Below are 14,862 nucleotides of genomic sequence, written 5' to 3'. Positions count from 1 at the left end.
TTGCCTTTTACTGTATCGCTGCGTGACATTTACAGGAATCCCGAAAGACGTTAAGGCAATAGGAGACACTGTCGGCCCTGATCCGTCACCATATGAGGCTCACTGCTACCGGTGTTGCTATGGTAGCTACTACCACTACTGCTTCCTCTTCCGATAAAACACACAACTCACCCCATAGATGTCGCCTCAAGCAGCTCACACTTCGCTCCAAACACTCAGAGAAAGAGAGATCGGGCCCCTGCCCCAGGTGAAGGGTAGGGTTTGATTTGACACACAGACAGTGAGTTTTGCTACCTGTCCTGTACAAGTTAAATTATTGCTCTGAGGCTAGTCGGTCTACCTGGGTGTACTGTGAGAGAGTAAACATTGTCCTCCAGTCTCTGAGTTGTACAGCATCCAGCAGGCCCGGGGTTCTGAATGAGCTGTTGTGCTGCATTGTGTCTGGGCCAAGCTTCTGCTTGCTCAGGCCAACCAGGGGCACGCAGCCAAAGGCCTCAGCTTGCTGTGCGTATAAAAACTGTCATAACTTAATTCCCAAACAGTGAAATACACTGAGCAGGCCTCTCTGTAGCCCAGCTCCCAAGACAAATGCTGTGTACTGTATGATGCATTTGGCTTGTTAGTAGTGTAATATCTATGCTACACAGAGACACAATGGACCTTAACTACCAGGAGAAGAAAAAGTTTAAGTAAGACCACAGACACTTTGGCTCACACAGCTTCTCCAGGAGGCCTGGCCAGAGCAGGCTGTGAGTGTGAGAGCCAGCCTTATTTAGTGACATGGCCACTCAGGACTCAAGGCCAGCTCAGCCTCTGGAGGAGGAGGGGTCCACTTCACACACACACACACAACCTAGCAGTCGGTCGTCCACACACACAACTTAGCAGTCGGTTGTCCACACACACAGCCTAGCAGTCGGTCGGTCGCTGCCTGGTACCTGGCTTGCTGACATAAATCACAGGGGAAAAGGGAGGCGAGGTGCTGCGAGGGGAGGGGGGACGAGGAGAGGTGTGGTGAGCGCCAGGCCCGGCTTTCCATTACCTCATTTATCAGGGGAAGTGGCACATTAATAAACACATCTCCCCTGAGGTGAGCCGCTAACACAGATAAATAAGGCTGCCATTTCTGAATGGCTTGTCCCAGTCACTGAAACTATAGAGCCAGTAATGCAATGTAAATACTAAGGGCTAAATTCACCTCAGCTTTTTTTTTTAGGATGAACCTGAGTTATTAACTAGTTAACTACCGCTAAATTACAACACGTATTCTCCAATGCGAACCCCCTCCCTCGATCGTGTGCTCAATGTCTTTAACAGCTCATGTGAGAAATGTTTTTATACTACGTTTGACAGCAGAAATATCCCCTGAGAGACAGTGGTGGAGTCCCTTTCAGGGCTGAGATCCATTTTAATTTAAAAGTGATTTATTTTTATTTTTATGTAAATGGTAAATTTTAAAAATAAATATCTTCTACTCATCTGTTTATTGAGAAGTCATTGAAAATAGATGCATTTAAAAAAAAAAAATGTTGTTATTCAAGTTTACTTCCTGTACTGACTGCCTTCAATTCGAATTGACCCCAGCCCTGGTCATTATGTCCCAGGACATTTCCGAAAGTCCCAAAACACTCAAACTGAGCACGTGTGTGTTACTGTATTGGAGATCAAATGTAAAAATGACAGCTAGCCATTAGAGCTTCTGCTAAGAATAATGGCTCAGCATGTTATTCTCTGTGGTGGTACAGTAGCCTGAGTTTAATCAGCCGAGGCACTGTTTGTGTAGAGCTGCTGGTGCAGTGCCTGGTGTTGGCAACACATGTTATAGAGCCATTATGGACGTCCGGTTGCAGTGTCTTTGGTTATTATCCCACAGGTCCTAATGACACTGTTACTCTGGACTGGCTCCACTAACACCACTGCTAATGTCTAGCACCTGTTGAGCCCTGAACAACTGGCTGACTGGCTCTCCTGCTGACATCACTGGCCCCCCTAGAGCAACGGACTCCAGAAGCACACCGGTTACATATCATAGGAAATTAGAGGATAACCAGCTTTATGAATTTCACCTGTGATTTGGGGGTTTAATTATTTATTTATTTTTACAAAATGCCACATTACCGATACAGTTTAAGGCTTTTATTCTTAAAATATGTTTAAACAGCTGGTTACAGTAACTGCTGTACCTGGCTAGTAGCAAATTAAACACAGTGGCACTTTTTCATTAAGTAATTATTGGATTGTTATTATGTAATTATTATCCTACCTTGTCATTTTTCAAAGTATGACCAGGTAGCTTAGAGACGTATACAAATAAACTGTGACAAAATGCACATTATAAACCATGAACATAAGAGCGATCAAAAACACTTTGCATGCATTTCAGTTGAAATCAATTCTCTAAATTGGCCTCATTTACCAAAGTGAAGTACAGAATGTTATTTCGATCACAGTGAGATTTTTATCTGTTTTAATTAAAGTACATTATTTAGGCTTAGATGTATTATCCTTTACACTGAATCTTAATGAGGTCACTGTGGCCTATGGGTGCATCCCAAATAACCCCCTATTCCCTTCATAAGGCCCTGGTCAAAAGTGGTGCACTATGTAGGAAATAGGTTGCCATTTACGATGCATCGATTTTGAAAGACAACAGAGCTAAGATCTTTTCAAACAGAATAGAAGCCGTTTGTTTGGAGCATTTTGTATTATTGAAATTTTAGACCGTGTACGCTGAAAATGTGTGTCACTAGGGCACATTAAAGTTGTCTGAGGATTGTTGTTTTAGGTTTTTTATTTTCATCTTTCATCTCCATCCCAGTATCCGTCCTCTGCTTTACTTCCTTCCCCTGCTATAATTCCAGCACCGGATAAGAGATGAGTTTATTTTACTGCAACAATATCTTCTGCCAGGCTCGGTTTCCATCACCTCAGACAAATTGTTTACTGTATTAGCTGGGAATCAATCTTGAGCACTTATTGATAGTGCTGCTCTTTTACCAGGGGGTTTGGGTGTCGGAGGGAGGCTGCGTTAGCATCCATCACCCAGTCCCAGGCTGAGCTAGAGGCTAGGCTGAGCTGGAGCATTCCTCTAGGTCTGTCTCTCTCGCTGGAGCTCCAGAAATAGCACAGAGTTGGGCAGGATAGGAAATGACACAATGATAGTGAGGAAAAGAAAATATTGACTCGATATAATTATTTCTGCCTGTATGAAATAAACACAAATATTTGCAAACATTCGTAATATCTCACAGTGGTAAAGTGGGTGCCTTCCCTTAGGGAGAGAGAGAGACACTGGGCTTTTAAATTGGCTTGGAGTGAGTGATAGGGGGAGGAGCAGTAAGCAGGCTACATACATGGCATAAAAGGTTAAACTGATAGCCATTATAGATCAAGCATGGTGTGGGATATATATGTATATGTGTGTGTGTACAGTACCAATCAAAAGTTTGGACTCAACTACTCATTCCAGGGTTTTTCTTTATTTTTACTATGTTCTACATTGTAGAATAATGGTGAAGACATCAAAACTATGAAATAACACATAAGGAATAATGTAGGAATCATGTAGTAACCAAAAAAGTGTTAAACAAATCTAAATAGATTTTATATTTGAGGTTCTTCAAAGCAGCCACCCTTTGCCTTGATGACAGTTTGCACACTCTTGGCATTCTCTCAACCAGCTTCATGAGGTAGTCACCTGGAATGCATTTCAATTAACAGGTGTGCCTTGTTCATTTGTGGAATTTATTTCCTTCTTAATGCGTTTGAGCCAATCAGTTGTGTTGTGACAAGGTAGAGGGGTGGTAAAAAAGATAGCCCTATTTGGTAAAAGTCCATATTATGGCAAGAACAGCTCAAATAAGCAAAGAGAAATGACAGTCCATCATTACTCTAAGACATGAAGGCCAGTCAATACAGAACATTTCAAGAACTTTGAAAGTTTCTTTAAGTGCAGTCGCAAAAACCATCAAGTGCTATGATGAAACTGGCTTTTATGAGGACCTCCACAGAAAAGGAAGACCCAGAGTTACATCTGCTGTAGACGATAAGTTCATTAGAGTTACCAGCCTCAGAAATTGCAGCCCAAATAAATGCTTCAGAGTTCAAGTAACAGACACATCTCAACATCAACTGTTCAGAGGAGACTGTGTGAATCAGGCCTTCATGGTCGAATTGCTGCAAAGAAACCACTTCTAAAGGACACCAATAAGAAGAGAAGACTTGCTTGAGCCAAAAAACACGAGCAACGGACATTGACCAGTGGAAATTTGTCCTTTGGTCTGATTTCCGCATGTGTAGTTCCCACCGTGAAGCATGAAGGAGGATGTGTGATGGTGTGGGGGTCCTTTGCTGGTGATACTGTCGTGATTTATTTAGAATTCAAGGTACACTTAACCAGCATGGCTACCACAGCATTCTGCAGCGATACACCATCCCATCTGGTTTGCGCTTAGTGGGACTATCATTTGTTTTTCAACAAGACAATGACCAAACACACCTCCAGGCTGTGTAAGGGCTATTTGACCAAGAGGGAGAGTGATGGGAGTACTGCAACAGATGACCTGGCATCCACAATCACCCAACCTCAACCCAATAGAGATGACTTGGGATGAGTTGGACCGCAGAGTGAAGGAAAAGCAGCCAACAAGTGCTCAGCATATGTGGGAAGTCCTTCAAGACTGTTGGAAAAATATTCTAGGTGAAGCTTGTTGAGAGAATGCAAAGAGTGTACAAAGCTGTCATCAAGGCAAAGGGTGACTACTTTGAAGAATCTAAAATCTAAAATGTATTTTGCTTTGTTTAACACTTTCTTGGTTACTACATGATTCCATATGTGTTATTTCATAGTGTTGATGTCTTTACTATCATTATACAATGTAGAAAATAGTAAAAATAAAGAAAAACCCTTGAAGGAATAGGTGTGTCCAAACTTTTGACTGGTACTGTATATATACTGTATGTAATGCATGTGTTACAGGTCCCAGTTTTGGGACTGGTGGAGCAGATAATCGTTCCTGTAACACAGGATAAATGATGAAACAGGAGAACGTGGCTTCTCTTTCAAAGGTTCTCTCAATTATCTTATTCAACATTTTCTCAAGTACAAATCGTCTTTTTCTGTCTTTTCATTGCATTTACATTTTTTGTTTTCTTTAAGGTGTATTTAATAATTTGTCTCATAAATCCCTGACATATTATTTCATAAACATGTCAAAAATACATAAATTCACACATAAATGATTACATTCCAATCGAATTTCAATCCAAAAATTCCTTACATTTATACCCCACACACATTTACTCTTAACTGGAATTCACTTGTTTAGGTTATAATTATGTGGTTGACTGTTGCTCACTATAGCCCCATAGGAGACTCTAAAGCATGACAACTTTTAAAGACTGGTATAACTCATTAGAAGTTACTTTATATCCATGCTCAAAATACATTCACCCAAGTGTAAGAAGGGATAATAGAAAGACAATACTATTGCAACTGAGATTAATGCTAATTATTGAAAAATGACTGAACAAGCTAGCACAGCGCTAGAAGCTAGCAACCAACTGACCTGAGCTAGCAAACAGCTAACCGGAACTAGCCAAAAGGTAACCGGAGCTAGCTCTAAGCTAGCAGCTTTTCTAACATTTACAGTACAACAATTACAAATTTATTAAACCTCACAGTTGCAACATTACATTCTCTAAATCCTTAGGATATTGTCAGGAGTGTCTTTTTTTTATATAAAAATGTTCAGGAGTTAACTATTTGTTTTCTTCTAGACCAAAGGAATTCCCCGCCATCATTTCACTTCAACATGCGTTTTCTATCTAGTACAAAGTTGTACAAAGTTACACAATTACTATGTTGTTCAAAATCATTACATTCACTTCAACGGACAAGTTACAAAACTATATTGTGATATTCAGTGTATTTTTGCACTTTACTGACAGGATAAATTATGAAACAGGAGAACGTGGCTTCTCTTTCAAAGGTTCTCTCAATAATGAACAGTGGTGTAAAGTACTTAAGTAAAAATACTTTAAAGTACTACTTAAGTCATTTTTGGGGGGTAACTGTACTTTACATTAATATTTATATTTTTGGCAACTTTTACTTTTACTTCACTACCTTCCTAAATAAAATAATGGACTCTTTACTCCATACATTTTCCTTGACACCCAAAAGTACTCGTTACAATTTGAAATGCTTAGCAGTACAGGAAAATTATCCAATTCACGGACTTATCAAGAGAACGTCCCTGGTCATCCCTACTGCCTCTGATCTGGCAGACTCACTAAACACAAATGCTTAGTTTGTAAATGATGTCTGAGTGGTGGAGTGTGCCACTGGCTGTCAAAAAACAAATACAAGTAAGGAAACCTTGTCGTCTGGTTTGCTTAATATAAGGAATTTGATGTATAGCGTTTACTTTTTACTTCTACTCAAGTATGACACTTCAGTACTTTTTCCACCACTGTACATTTAAAACCAGATACTTTTAGAGTTTGAATCAAGTTGTATTTGACTGGGTGACTTTCAGTTTTACTTGAGTCATTTTCTATTAAGGTATCTTTACTTTTACTCAAGTATGACAATTTAGTACTTTTTCCACCTCTGATTATTAGAACACACAGGTGCAGGATCGCATATAGTTCCAGTGCGAAGCGAACACGTCTCACTGCCCCCTACTGGCCAACAGTAGTATCAACGCATAGCAATGGCGAAACCTTGGAGGACTGACAATTCAGTAAAAGTATTCTTCCCCAATACAAAGAAACAATACATAAACACAAATGTGACCATACATTTTGTGTGCGTCACACATGTACGTATGTATACAGTATATGCAAACTATGACAATAAGTCTCTGCATACGTGAATCAAATGCAACTATGCCCAGCTGAGAGGAGAAGTTCAGAGGTTGTCAGACTAACGGTCTGTATATGTCTGTGTGTTTTTCTTTTCCACAGTGTCACGGTTCTCCAGTCCCAGACTGACCCCCAGGCTGAACAGAAAGCGAGCCCTGTCCATCTCTCCTCTCTCGGATGCCAGCATCGACCTGCAGACCATGATCCGTACCTCACCCAACTCTCTGGTGGCCTACATCAACAACTCACGCTCCAGCTCTGCAGCCAGCAGCTCCTACGGACACCTCTCTGTTGGAGGCATCAGGTACCCTAGCCAGTAACTAGTCAATATGTAGTAATAACTGATTGCTCAAACTATTGATATAAAGATGTTTGGATAGGGTTAACTGATATACTGGTCACATGATTATAAACTCCATTTAAGTCATATAAAGTTATACATGCCTCCGGAGTGGCGCAGTGGTCTAAAGCACTGCATCGCAGTGCTAGAGGCGTCACTACAGACCCAGGTTTTTATCTCAGGCTGTGTCCTGACCGGGAGACCCATAAGGCCTATCCCATAGGCCTATCCTATATACAGTGCCTTGCGAAAGTATTCGGCCCCCTTGAAATTTGCGACCTTTTGCCACATTTCAGGCTTCAAACATATATATACAGTGCCTTGCGAAAGTATTCGGCCCCCTTGAACTTTGCGACCTTTTGCCACATTTCAGGCTTCAAACATAAAGATATAAAACTGTATTTTTTTGTGAAGAATCAACAACAAGTGGGGTGGGACACAATCATGAAGTGGAACGACATTTATTGGATATTTCAAACTTTTTTAACAAATCAAAAACTGAAAAATTGGGCGTGCAAAATTATTCAGCCCCTTTACTTTCAGTGCAGCAAACTCTCTCCAGAAGTTCAGTGAGGATCTCTGAATGATCCAATGTTGACCTAAATGACTAATGATGATAAATACAATCCACCTGTGTGTAATCAAGTCTCCGTATAAATGCACCTGCACTGTGATAGTCTCAGAGGTCCGTTAAAAGCGCAGAGAGCATCATGAAGAACAAGGAACACACCAGGCAGGTCCGAGATACTGTTGTGAAGAAGTTTAAAGCCGGATTTGGATACAAAAATATTTCCCAAGCTTTAAACATCCCAAGGAGCACTGTGCAGGCGATAATATTGAAATGGAAGGAATATCAGACCACTGCAAATCTACCAAGACCTGGCCGTCCCTCTAAACTTTCAGCTCATACAAGGAGAAGACTGATCAGAGATGCAGCCAAGAGGCCCATGATCACTCTGGATGAACTGCAGAGATCTACAGCTGAGGTGGGAGACTCTGTCCATAGGACAACAATCAGTCGTATATTGCACAAATCTGGCCTTTATGGAAGAGTGGCAAGAAGAGAGCCATTTCTTAAAGATATCCATAAAAAGTGTTGTTTAAAGTTTGCCACAAGCCACCTGGGAGACACACCAAACATGTGGAAGAAGGTGCTCTGGTCAGATGAAACCAAAATTGAACTTTTTGGCAACAATGCAAAACGTTATGTTTGGCGTAAAAGCAACACAGCTCATCACCCTGAACACACCATCCCCACTGTCAAACATGGTGGTGGCAGCATCATGGTTTGGGCCTGCTTTTCTTCAGCAGGGACAGGGAAGATGGTTAAAATTGATGGGAAGATGGATGGAGCCAAATACAGGACCATTCTGAAAGAAAACCTGATGGAGTCTGCAAAAGACCTGAGACTGGGACGGAGATTTGTCTTCCAACAAGACAATGATCCAAAACATAAAGCAAAATCTACAATGGAATGGTTCAAAAATAAACATATCCAGGTGTTAGAATGGCCAAGTCAAAGTCCAGACCTGAATCCAATCGAGAATCTGTGGAAAGAACTGAAACTGCTGTTCACAAATGCTCTCCATCCAACCTCACTGAGCTCGAGCTGTTTTGCAAGGAGGAATGGGAAAAAATTTCAGTCTCTCGATGTACAAAACTGATAGAGACATACCCCAAGCGACTTACAGCTGTAATCGCAGCAAAAGGTGGCGCTACAAAGTATTAACTTAAGGGGGCTGAATAATTTTGCACGCCCAATTTTTCAGTTTTTGATTTGTTAAAAAAGTTTGAAATATCCAATAAATGTCGTTCCACTTCATGATTGTGTCCCACTTGTTGATTCTTCACAAAAAAATACAGTTTTATATCTTTATGTTTGAAGCCTGAAATGTGGCAAAGGGTCGCAAAGTTCAAGGGGGCCGAATACTTTCGCAAAGCACTGTATTTTGATAAAGATTGTATCACAACTAAAGTGGCCAAATAACGTCATAAAATGAAGCACATGAATCCGCTTTACAATGGGTGTAGAGCCTAACTGGCATAGTTTCAAGTTTGGGGAAGATAATTTTCACCATAACAATGCACCTTGATGATAAAAGCATTACATGCATAATGGCATTTGTGGACACTTTTGAGAATGGTGTTTTCCTGCCTATGGAACATTCGCGCTTATAGCCTACTGCCATGTGCATATTGCTGCGCTTATAATGTGAAGAAATTGCCTTTTTTAGGCTAACGTTCTCATCTGTTGCATAATGCTCATTGCTTAAACAGTTTCTTTATGCTAATGTCCAAGACTATGTTTGGAATATTTATTTCTCGCACAGAATAGAATGTAAACTTTTGTACTATGGGGGATAGTAGATTGACATAGGCTAGTGCTTTTGCTGTTTGTTAGGCCTACTCAGTACTCGTTAGGCTGACGAAAAGTAAATGTGGACAGTTCTTCCAATATCTTCAATATGCGCCTCGGAATTGGATAAGGACGCGCGTAGTTGAGTCCCCGATGTGTCTGTCTTCACTTGTAGCCTGTGAGAAAGACCTGATTACTTGACAGAGAGCCATGTGAGTGAGAGGTGCTTCAGCAAGGAGCCGGGAGAAGGGGATTATAATTATTATATTCAGCCCAACGGCACAACGGCCACAAAAGGCATGGATTTGTTAGGGGGCATTATGGCCACACAAAGGTGATGCAGCCAGGAAATGTAAGGCATTATCAAGTTCTTGTCAAATTGTGAACGAGAGACTGATGAAGTGTGTACAACCTGCGTAAAAAAAACAAAGCCGAGCTCATGCCTTTCATGCAAGTTTTTTCAAATCATCATTAGAGTTGCATCATGCAGCCTTAGAATGTATTAAAAATCCAAACATAAAGCCCAATGTTTGTATCACAACTAATGTAACTCTAAATTAAGCATATGGGAGGACCTGTTTCATTGTTAACAACTCAACACAGAATAGCCACTTTTGCACTCCCTCAGATTGTTTGGAGAAACTATCATTTCTATTTTATTCAGCTATGTTCAATTGTATTCTTCATACTATAAAATAATATAAAAAATGCTATGGAATTCTAAGCAAATCTTGTCTGCTAAATGAACTAGTGTAGCCCAGAGCCATCAGGGCCTAGCATCAGGACAACTCAGAGTATGCTATTCTGTTCTTCTGAAATAGACTACTTTTCCTTGATAATATCATGTTTCTTTAGACCTGTCTAAAATAAATAATGGATTTATTGTGAAGGTGTACACTATATTACATGGGTGTATTAGACATTTTAAAATGTAGATGTTCCAAAGGTCTGCATCAGTGGCTTGTAGGCTGCGTGTGGAAGCCAGGAGATGCTAAAAGTATTTATGTTAATTCATGTTCAATTACCGTGAGACCGACAGTTATTTGCTTGACAATCACCAGCTGACAGAACTTCACGGCTGCCACAGTCTTATACATGACTAACATTGGGTTCAGGTGAAAGGTTTGTGACGTGTGAGTTACATTTGAGTCATTTAGCAGACACTTGAATTACAGGAGCAATTAGGGTTAAGTGCCTTAACTCAAGGGAACATTGATATATTTTTCACCTAGTTGGCTCAGGGATTCAAACCAGCCTTTCAGTTACTGGCCCAAGAGACTTAACCTCTAGGCTACCTGGGTTGAAAGTGGAATTTTGTGTCACAGTTGGAGATAAGAGACACATCTCTCATGTGCGTTAATGTCTTGTGTTCCAGTCCGTCCTTTACCTTCCCCCATCACATCAACCCCATGGCCTACCAGCAGCTCCTGTCCCAGCAGAGAGGCCTGAGTGTGTTCGGCCACACCCCCCCTCTCATCCAGCCCCCACCCACCTTCTCCAGTCGCCAGTCTGCCCTGGGTCTCTCCTCTCTGCCCCCCGCCTCACACAACCACAACAATGGCTCACAGTCAAAGGTGAGACTGCTCTTCTTCTTTGGTAACGGTGGTATGCAAACCAGCTTTGATGTGCGTAGACTTTGTCCTCCAGTTTGTCAATCTTCTTCCTGAACTGTGCCTAAATTGTCTGGTACGAGGTAGATCTTCTCATTATCCATAACCGCCAAATGTGAGCCTTGCCCTGTGGCCTTCTGGAAATCCTGGTAGTGTGTGGGACGCTCAAATCAAACCAGCATGACATCTATAGCCGTACAATTTTCTTCTGTTTGTTTGCATTGTCAGTGAACTTGTTTTAAGATGATTTAAAACATAAATACTGCTGTCCCTTTCCCTCATCCCATTGTATACATCCACTGTGGTTTGTGGTCGTCTCTGTGGTTCTTATCATACCATTCACTGAAATGCCCCTCCGTAAGGTAAACTCCATACCCATGAATAAGGGGACTGGGGACGTTAAACCCTCATTCTCCAAACACACACGATCCCAACCCCACGGTTCTGTTACAGACCACAGTAAACACAGTGGGATGCTGAGGAGAAGCAAAGTCTTCCTTTGATTAGGAACACTTTGCTGTGGTTTAGTGCAATCCCAGAATCACAGTCTAGCATGACTATTAAAGTCAACTGTCAGATACGGCCAATGTCAGCTTATTGTGAAGCATCAACTGTGTAGGTGGTGGGGTGTGCCTACTCTCGTTTCTCCAGGAGTCACCTGAGGTTTACACTGAAGCCCCGGGCAGTGGTCTCACTCTGTAGATGGATGGGATGTTTTCATATTGTACTCCACCCTCTCATCATAAAACACTTGAAATTGTTTAGTCTCTGTGGTGACTCAACTCTGATATATGAATGTCTATTTGACTCGAGCCCTGTATTAACCCCTAACTTTTCTTCTCTTTTCTTTTCTTCTCTCCACTCCTCTCATCTCGTCTCCTCTCCTATTCTCTCCGCTCCTCTACTCCAGAACACAAGTGGGGACTCGGCAGTGAGCAGTACAGTCAATCCCATGATCACCAAGAGGTCAAAGGTGAAGACAGAGGTGGAGTGTCCGAGGCCACTGTCCCCATGTTCTCCGGTAAGAATGGGATTAGGATCTACTACTTTATAAATCAGTTGTCATGATGAACTTTGTTGCCCTGTACAGGAAGTGAGACGTACGGGCTGATAGGATCAGGACAGAGGAGTATTTGGGCAGAGGAAAGGAAGTAAAGGAAACAGTTATTTTTTTCTTGATCAGTTGCAAAGGATTGATCGTTTTTTAATTGCCCTCAATTAAAAAATTAAAAAACGATCAATCCTTTGCAACTGATCAAGAAAAAAATAACTGTTTCCTTTACTTCCTTTCCTCTGCCCAAATACTCCTCTGTCCTGAATTGACACAGACCCCTGGGAACCAGCCAGTCCCCTGACCCCGTTTCTTTCTCTGCTACGGCTGAAAGAAGAAAAACTCTGTGTGATAAGAGCTTTGCATCCATTCGTTTGTTCCTCCCTCTCTTCTTTTCTCCCTGGCCGCTGTAAACTGTGCCACAGCACTTCATTTCAATGAAATATTGGCCCCACGTTATTGTCATCTGAGGTGCTTTTTTTCTCTCTCCCTCGCTCTCTCTTTCTCTCTCTCTCTCTCTCTCTCTTTTGACAAATTTGCGGAGCCCTCCTCTTGGACTCAGAGGCAGGTTTGATGCATGGGGATGGCGGTGTACATAGTCGTCTTGGGGCCAGTAGAATTGATGAAGATAGTGGCGAGGTGGAGAGATAAACATGCTGCAGTCAGCACATTGGAGCAGGGAAGGGTGGGAGGCTGGCGCTGTGGAGAGGGAAAGAAGAGACTAGGGGATGTGCTGCACGTCACACGGCCTGCAGGCCTGGGATCTGTCTTAGCCGTGTCAACGAATCCCTGCCTGGTCAGAAACAAAATGAACACATCGGTCTGTTCCTCCAGTCAAGTCAATCTGGGCTCTCTCAGATAATGCCAGAGTGTCCCCTCCCCACATCAGTAACAGTTAATAGTGTTAATGGCTTGTGTTGGGTTAAAATGAAAATGAAATACACATTTCCTAGACAGTAAGATAGAATGGACTATAAAGTCTTCCTCTTTTCTTTTCTCGTAACAGGATCATCTAGGTGGGATGCTGGACATGAAGGAGGACTTGGATAAAGATGAATGCAAGCATGAGCCAGAGATGGTGTATGAGACCAACTGCCACTGGGAAGGATGCTCCAAGGAGTATGACACGCAGGAACAACTGGTCCATGTAAGGAGGGGACGGGGGACAGGAGGGGACGGGGGACAGGAGGGGACGGGGGACAGGAGGGGACGGTGGACAGGAGGGGACGGTGGACAGGAGGGGACGGGGGACAGGAGGGGACGGTGGACAGGAGGGGACGGGGACAGGAGGGGACGGGGGACAGGAGGGGACGGTGGACAGGAGGGGACGGGGGACAGGAGGGGACGTGGGACAGGAGGGGACGGGGGACAGGAGGGGACGGGGGGACAGGAGGGGACGGTGGACAGGAGGGGACGGGGGACAGGAGGGGACGGTGGACGGGAGGGGACGGTGGACGGGAGGGGACGGGGACAGGAGGGGACGGGGGACAGGAGGGGACGGTGGACAGGAGGGGACGGGGACAGGAGGGACGGTGGACAGGAGGGGACGGGGGACGGGAGGGGACGGTGGGGGAGGGGACGGGGACAGGAGGGGACGGGGGACAGGAGGGGACGGTGCACAGGAGGGGACGGTGGACAGGAGGGGACGGGGGACAGGAGGGGATGGTGGACAGGAGGGGACGGGGGACAGGAGGGGACGGTGCACAGGAGGGGACGGTGGACAGGAGGGGACGGGGGACAGGAGGGGACGGTGGACAGGAGGGGACGGTGGACAGGAGGGGACGGTGGACAGGAGGGGACGGGGGACAGGAGGGGACAGGGACACGGGACAGGGGACAGGCATCAGACAGGAATTTCCTTATCTTTAACTAGCTCAGAAAATGTTCCTGCCTGTTTTAAATCAACCAACCTGGAGCCGGTTTCCTAAAAGCACCTTACGGCTAAGTATATTACCTGTGGTTCTAATGAAGAAACCAGGCCCTGGGCCAAGAGCAGAGGAAGGTCGCTATCTGATCAGTGTGTGGTGAGAGAGAGGAGGTCTGCCTTTCAGTGCAGCTGGAATAAGTGCAGAATAAATCCCACTGACCTCTTGGTCTATATGTGCTCCCTAACCTCTGACCTCTGAAGCCCAACATAAAGCCGTCCAGCCAGGAACACTAAACCCTTAACCCCTCCCTGATTTCCCTGTCTCCACAGTAACCTCTAACATCCTTAAGAGTCCATATTTCAGTGCTTTCTAAGACTGAGGCTTGTCAATGGACTTCAACTGGGCTCCTGTTTTATTATGCGTTCCTCCAGATAGATACTGAGAGTCAGATGATTCATTGGTTGTTCACATAAAGTAAGCTTCGCTAAGTGTTTAGCTTCCATGAGACTGGGATTGTTTTACTCGATTGGACTTTTTGGCATGTAGGGTTTTGGACGAGCAGGGGCATTCCAGGCCGTCACTGAAGCAGAGAGAGACGGGGACAGACGGAGAGAGAGACTGAGAGAGAAAGAAAGAGAGGGGTGGCAGAGAGAAAGAGAGAGGGGGGGGAGTGAGAGAGAGAGAAGATGAAGAGAGAGAGAGAGAGAGAGAGAGATAAAAGAGAGAGGAAGAGAGAGAGGGGGGGGGGCACTGTGACGCAGAGCTCAGACT

The 14,862-nt window shown here is 43.6% G+C and overlaps 1 protein-coding gene across 1 annotated transcript in view; it reads left to right on the top strand.

Moving 5' to 3' along the window:
- LOC115133617 (zinc finger protein GLI2-like) overlaps positions 1-14,862 on the top strand; it is a 72,124-nt gene that overhangs the window by 44,783 nt on the left and 12,479 nt on the right. The window contains exons 6-9 of the mRNA XM_065025532.1: positions 6,970-7,171; positions 10,939-11,137; positions 12,084-12,194; positions 13,231-13,371. Of these exons, the coding sequence (XP_064881604.1) occupies positions 6,970-7,171; positions 10,939-11,137; positions 12,084-12,194; positions 13,231-13,371 (653 nt within the window). The remainder of the gene's footprint in view (positions 1-6,969; positions 7,172-10,938; positions 11,138-12,083; positions 12,195-13,230; positions 13,372-14,862) is intronic.

The sequence above is a fragment of the Oncorhynchus nerka genome, linkage group LG2, assembly GCF_034236695.1.
Source record: "Oncorhynchus nerka isolate Pitt River linkage group LG2, Oner_Uvic_2.0, whole genome shotgun sequence".
NCBI lineage: Eukaryota > Metazoa > Chordata > Actinopteri > Salmoniformes > Salmonidae > Oncorhynchus > Oncorhynchus nerka.
Note: the sequence above shows the minus strand (reverse complement) of the source record. Positions and strands in the feature narration are given on the sequence as shown.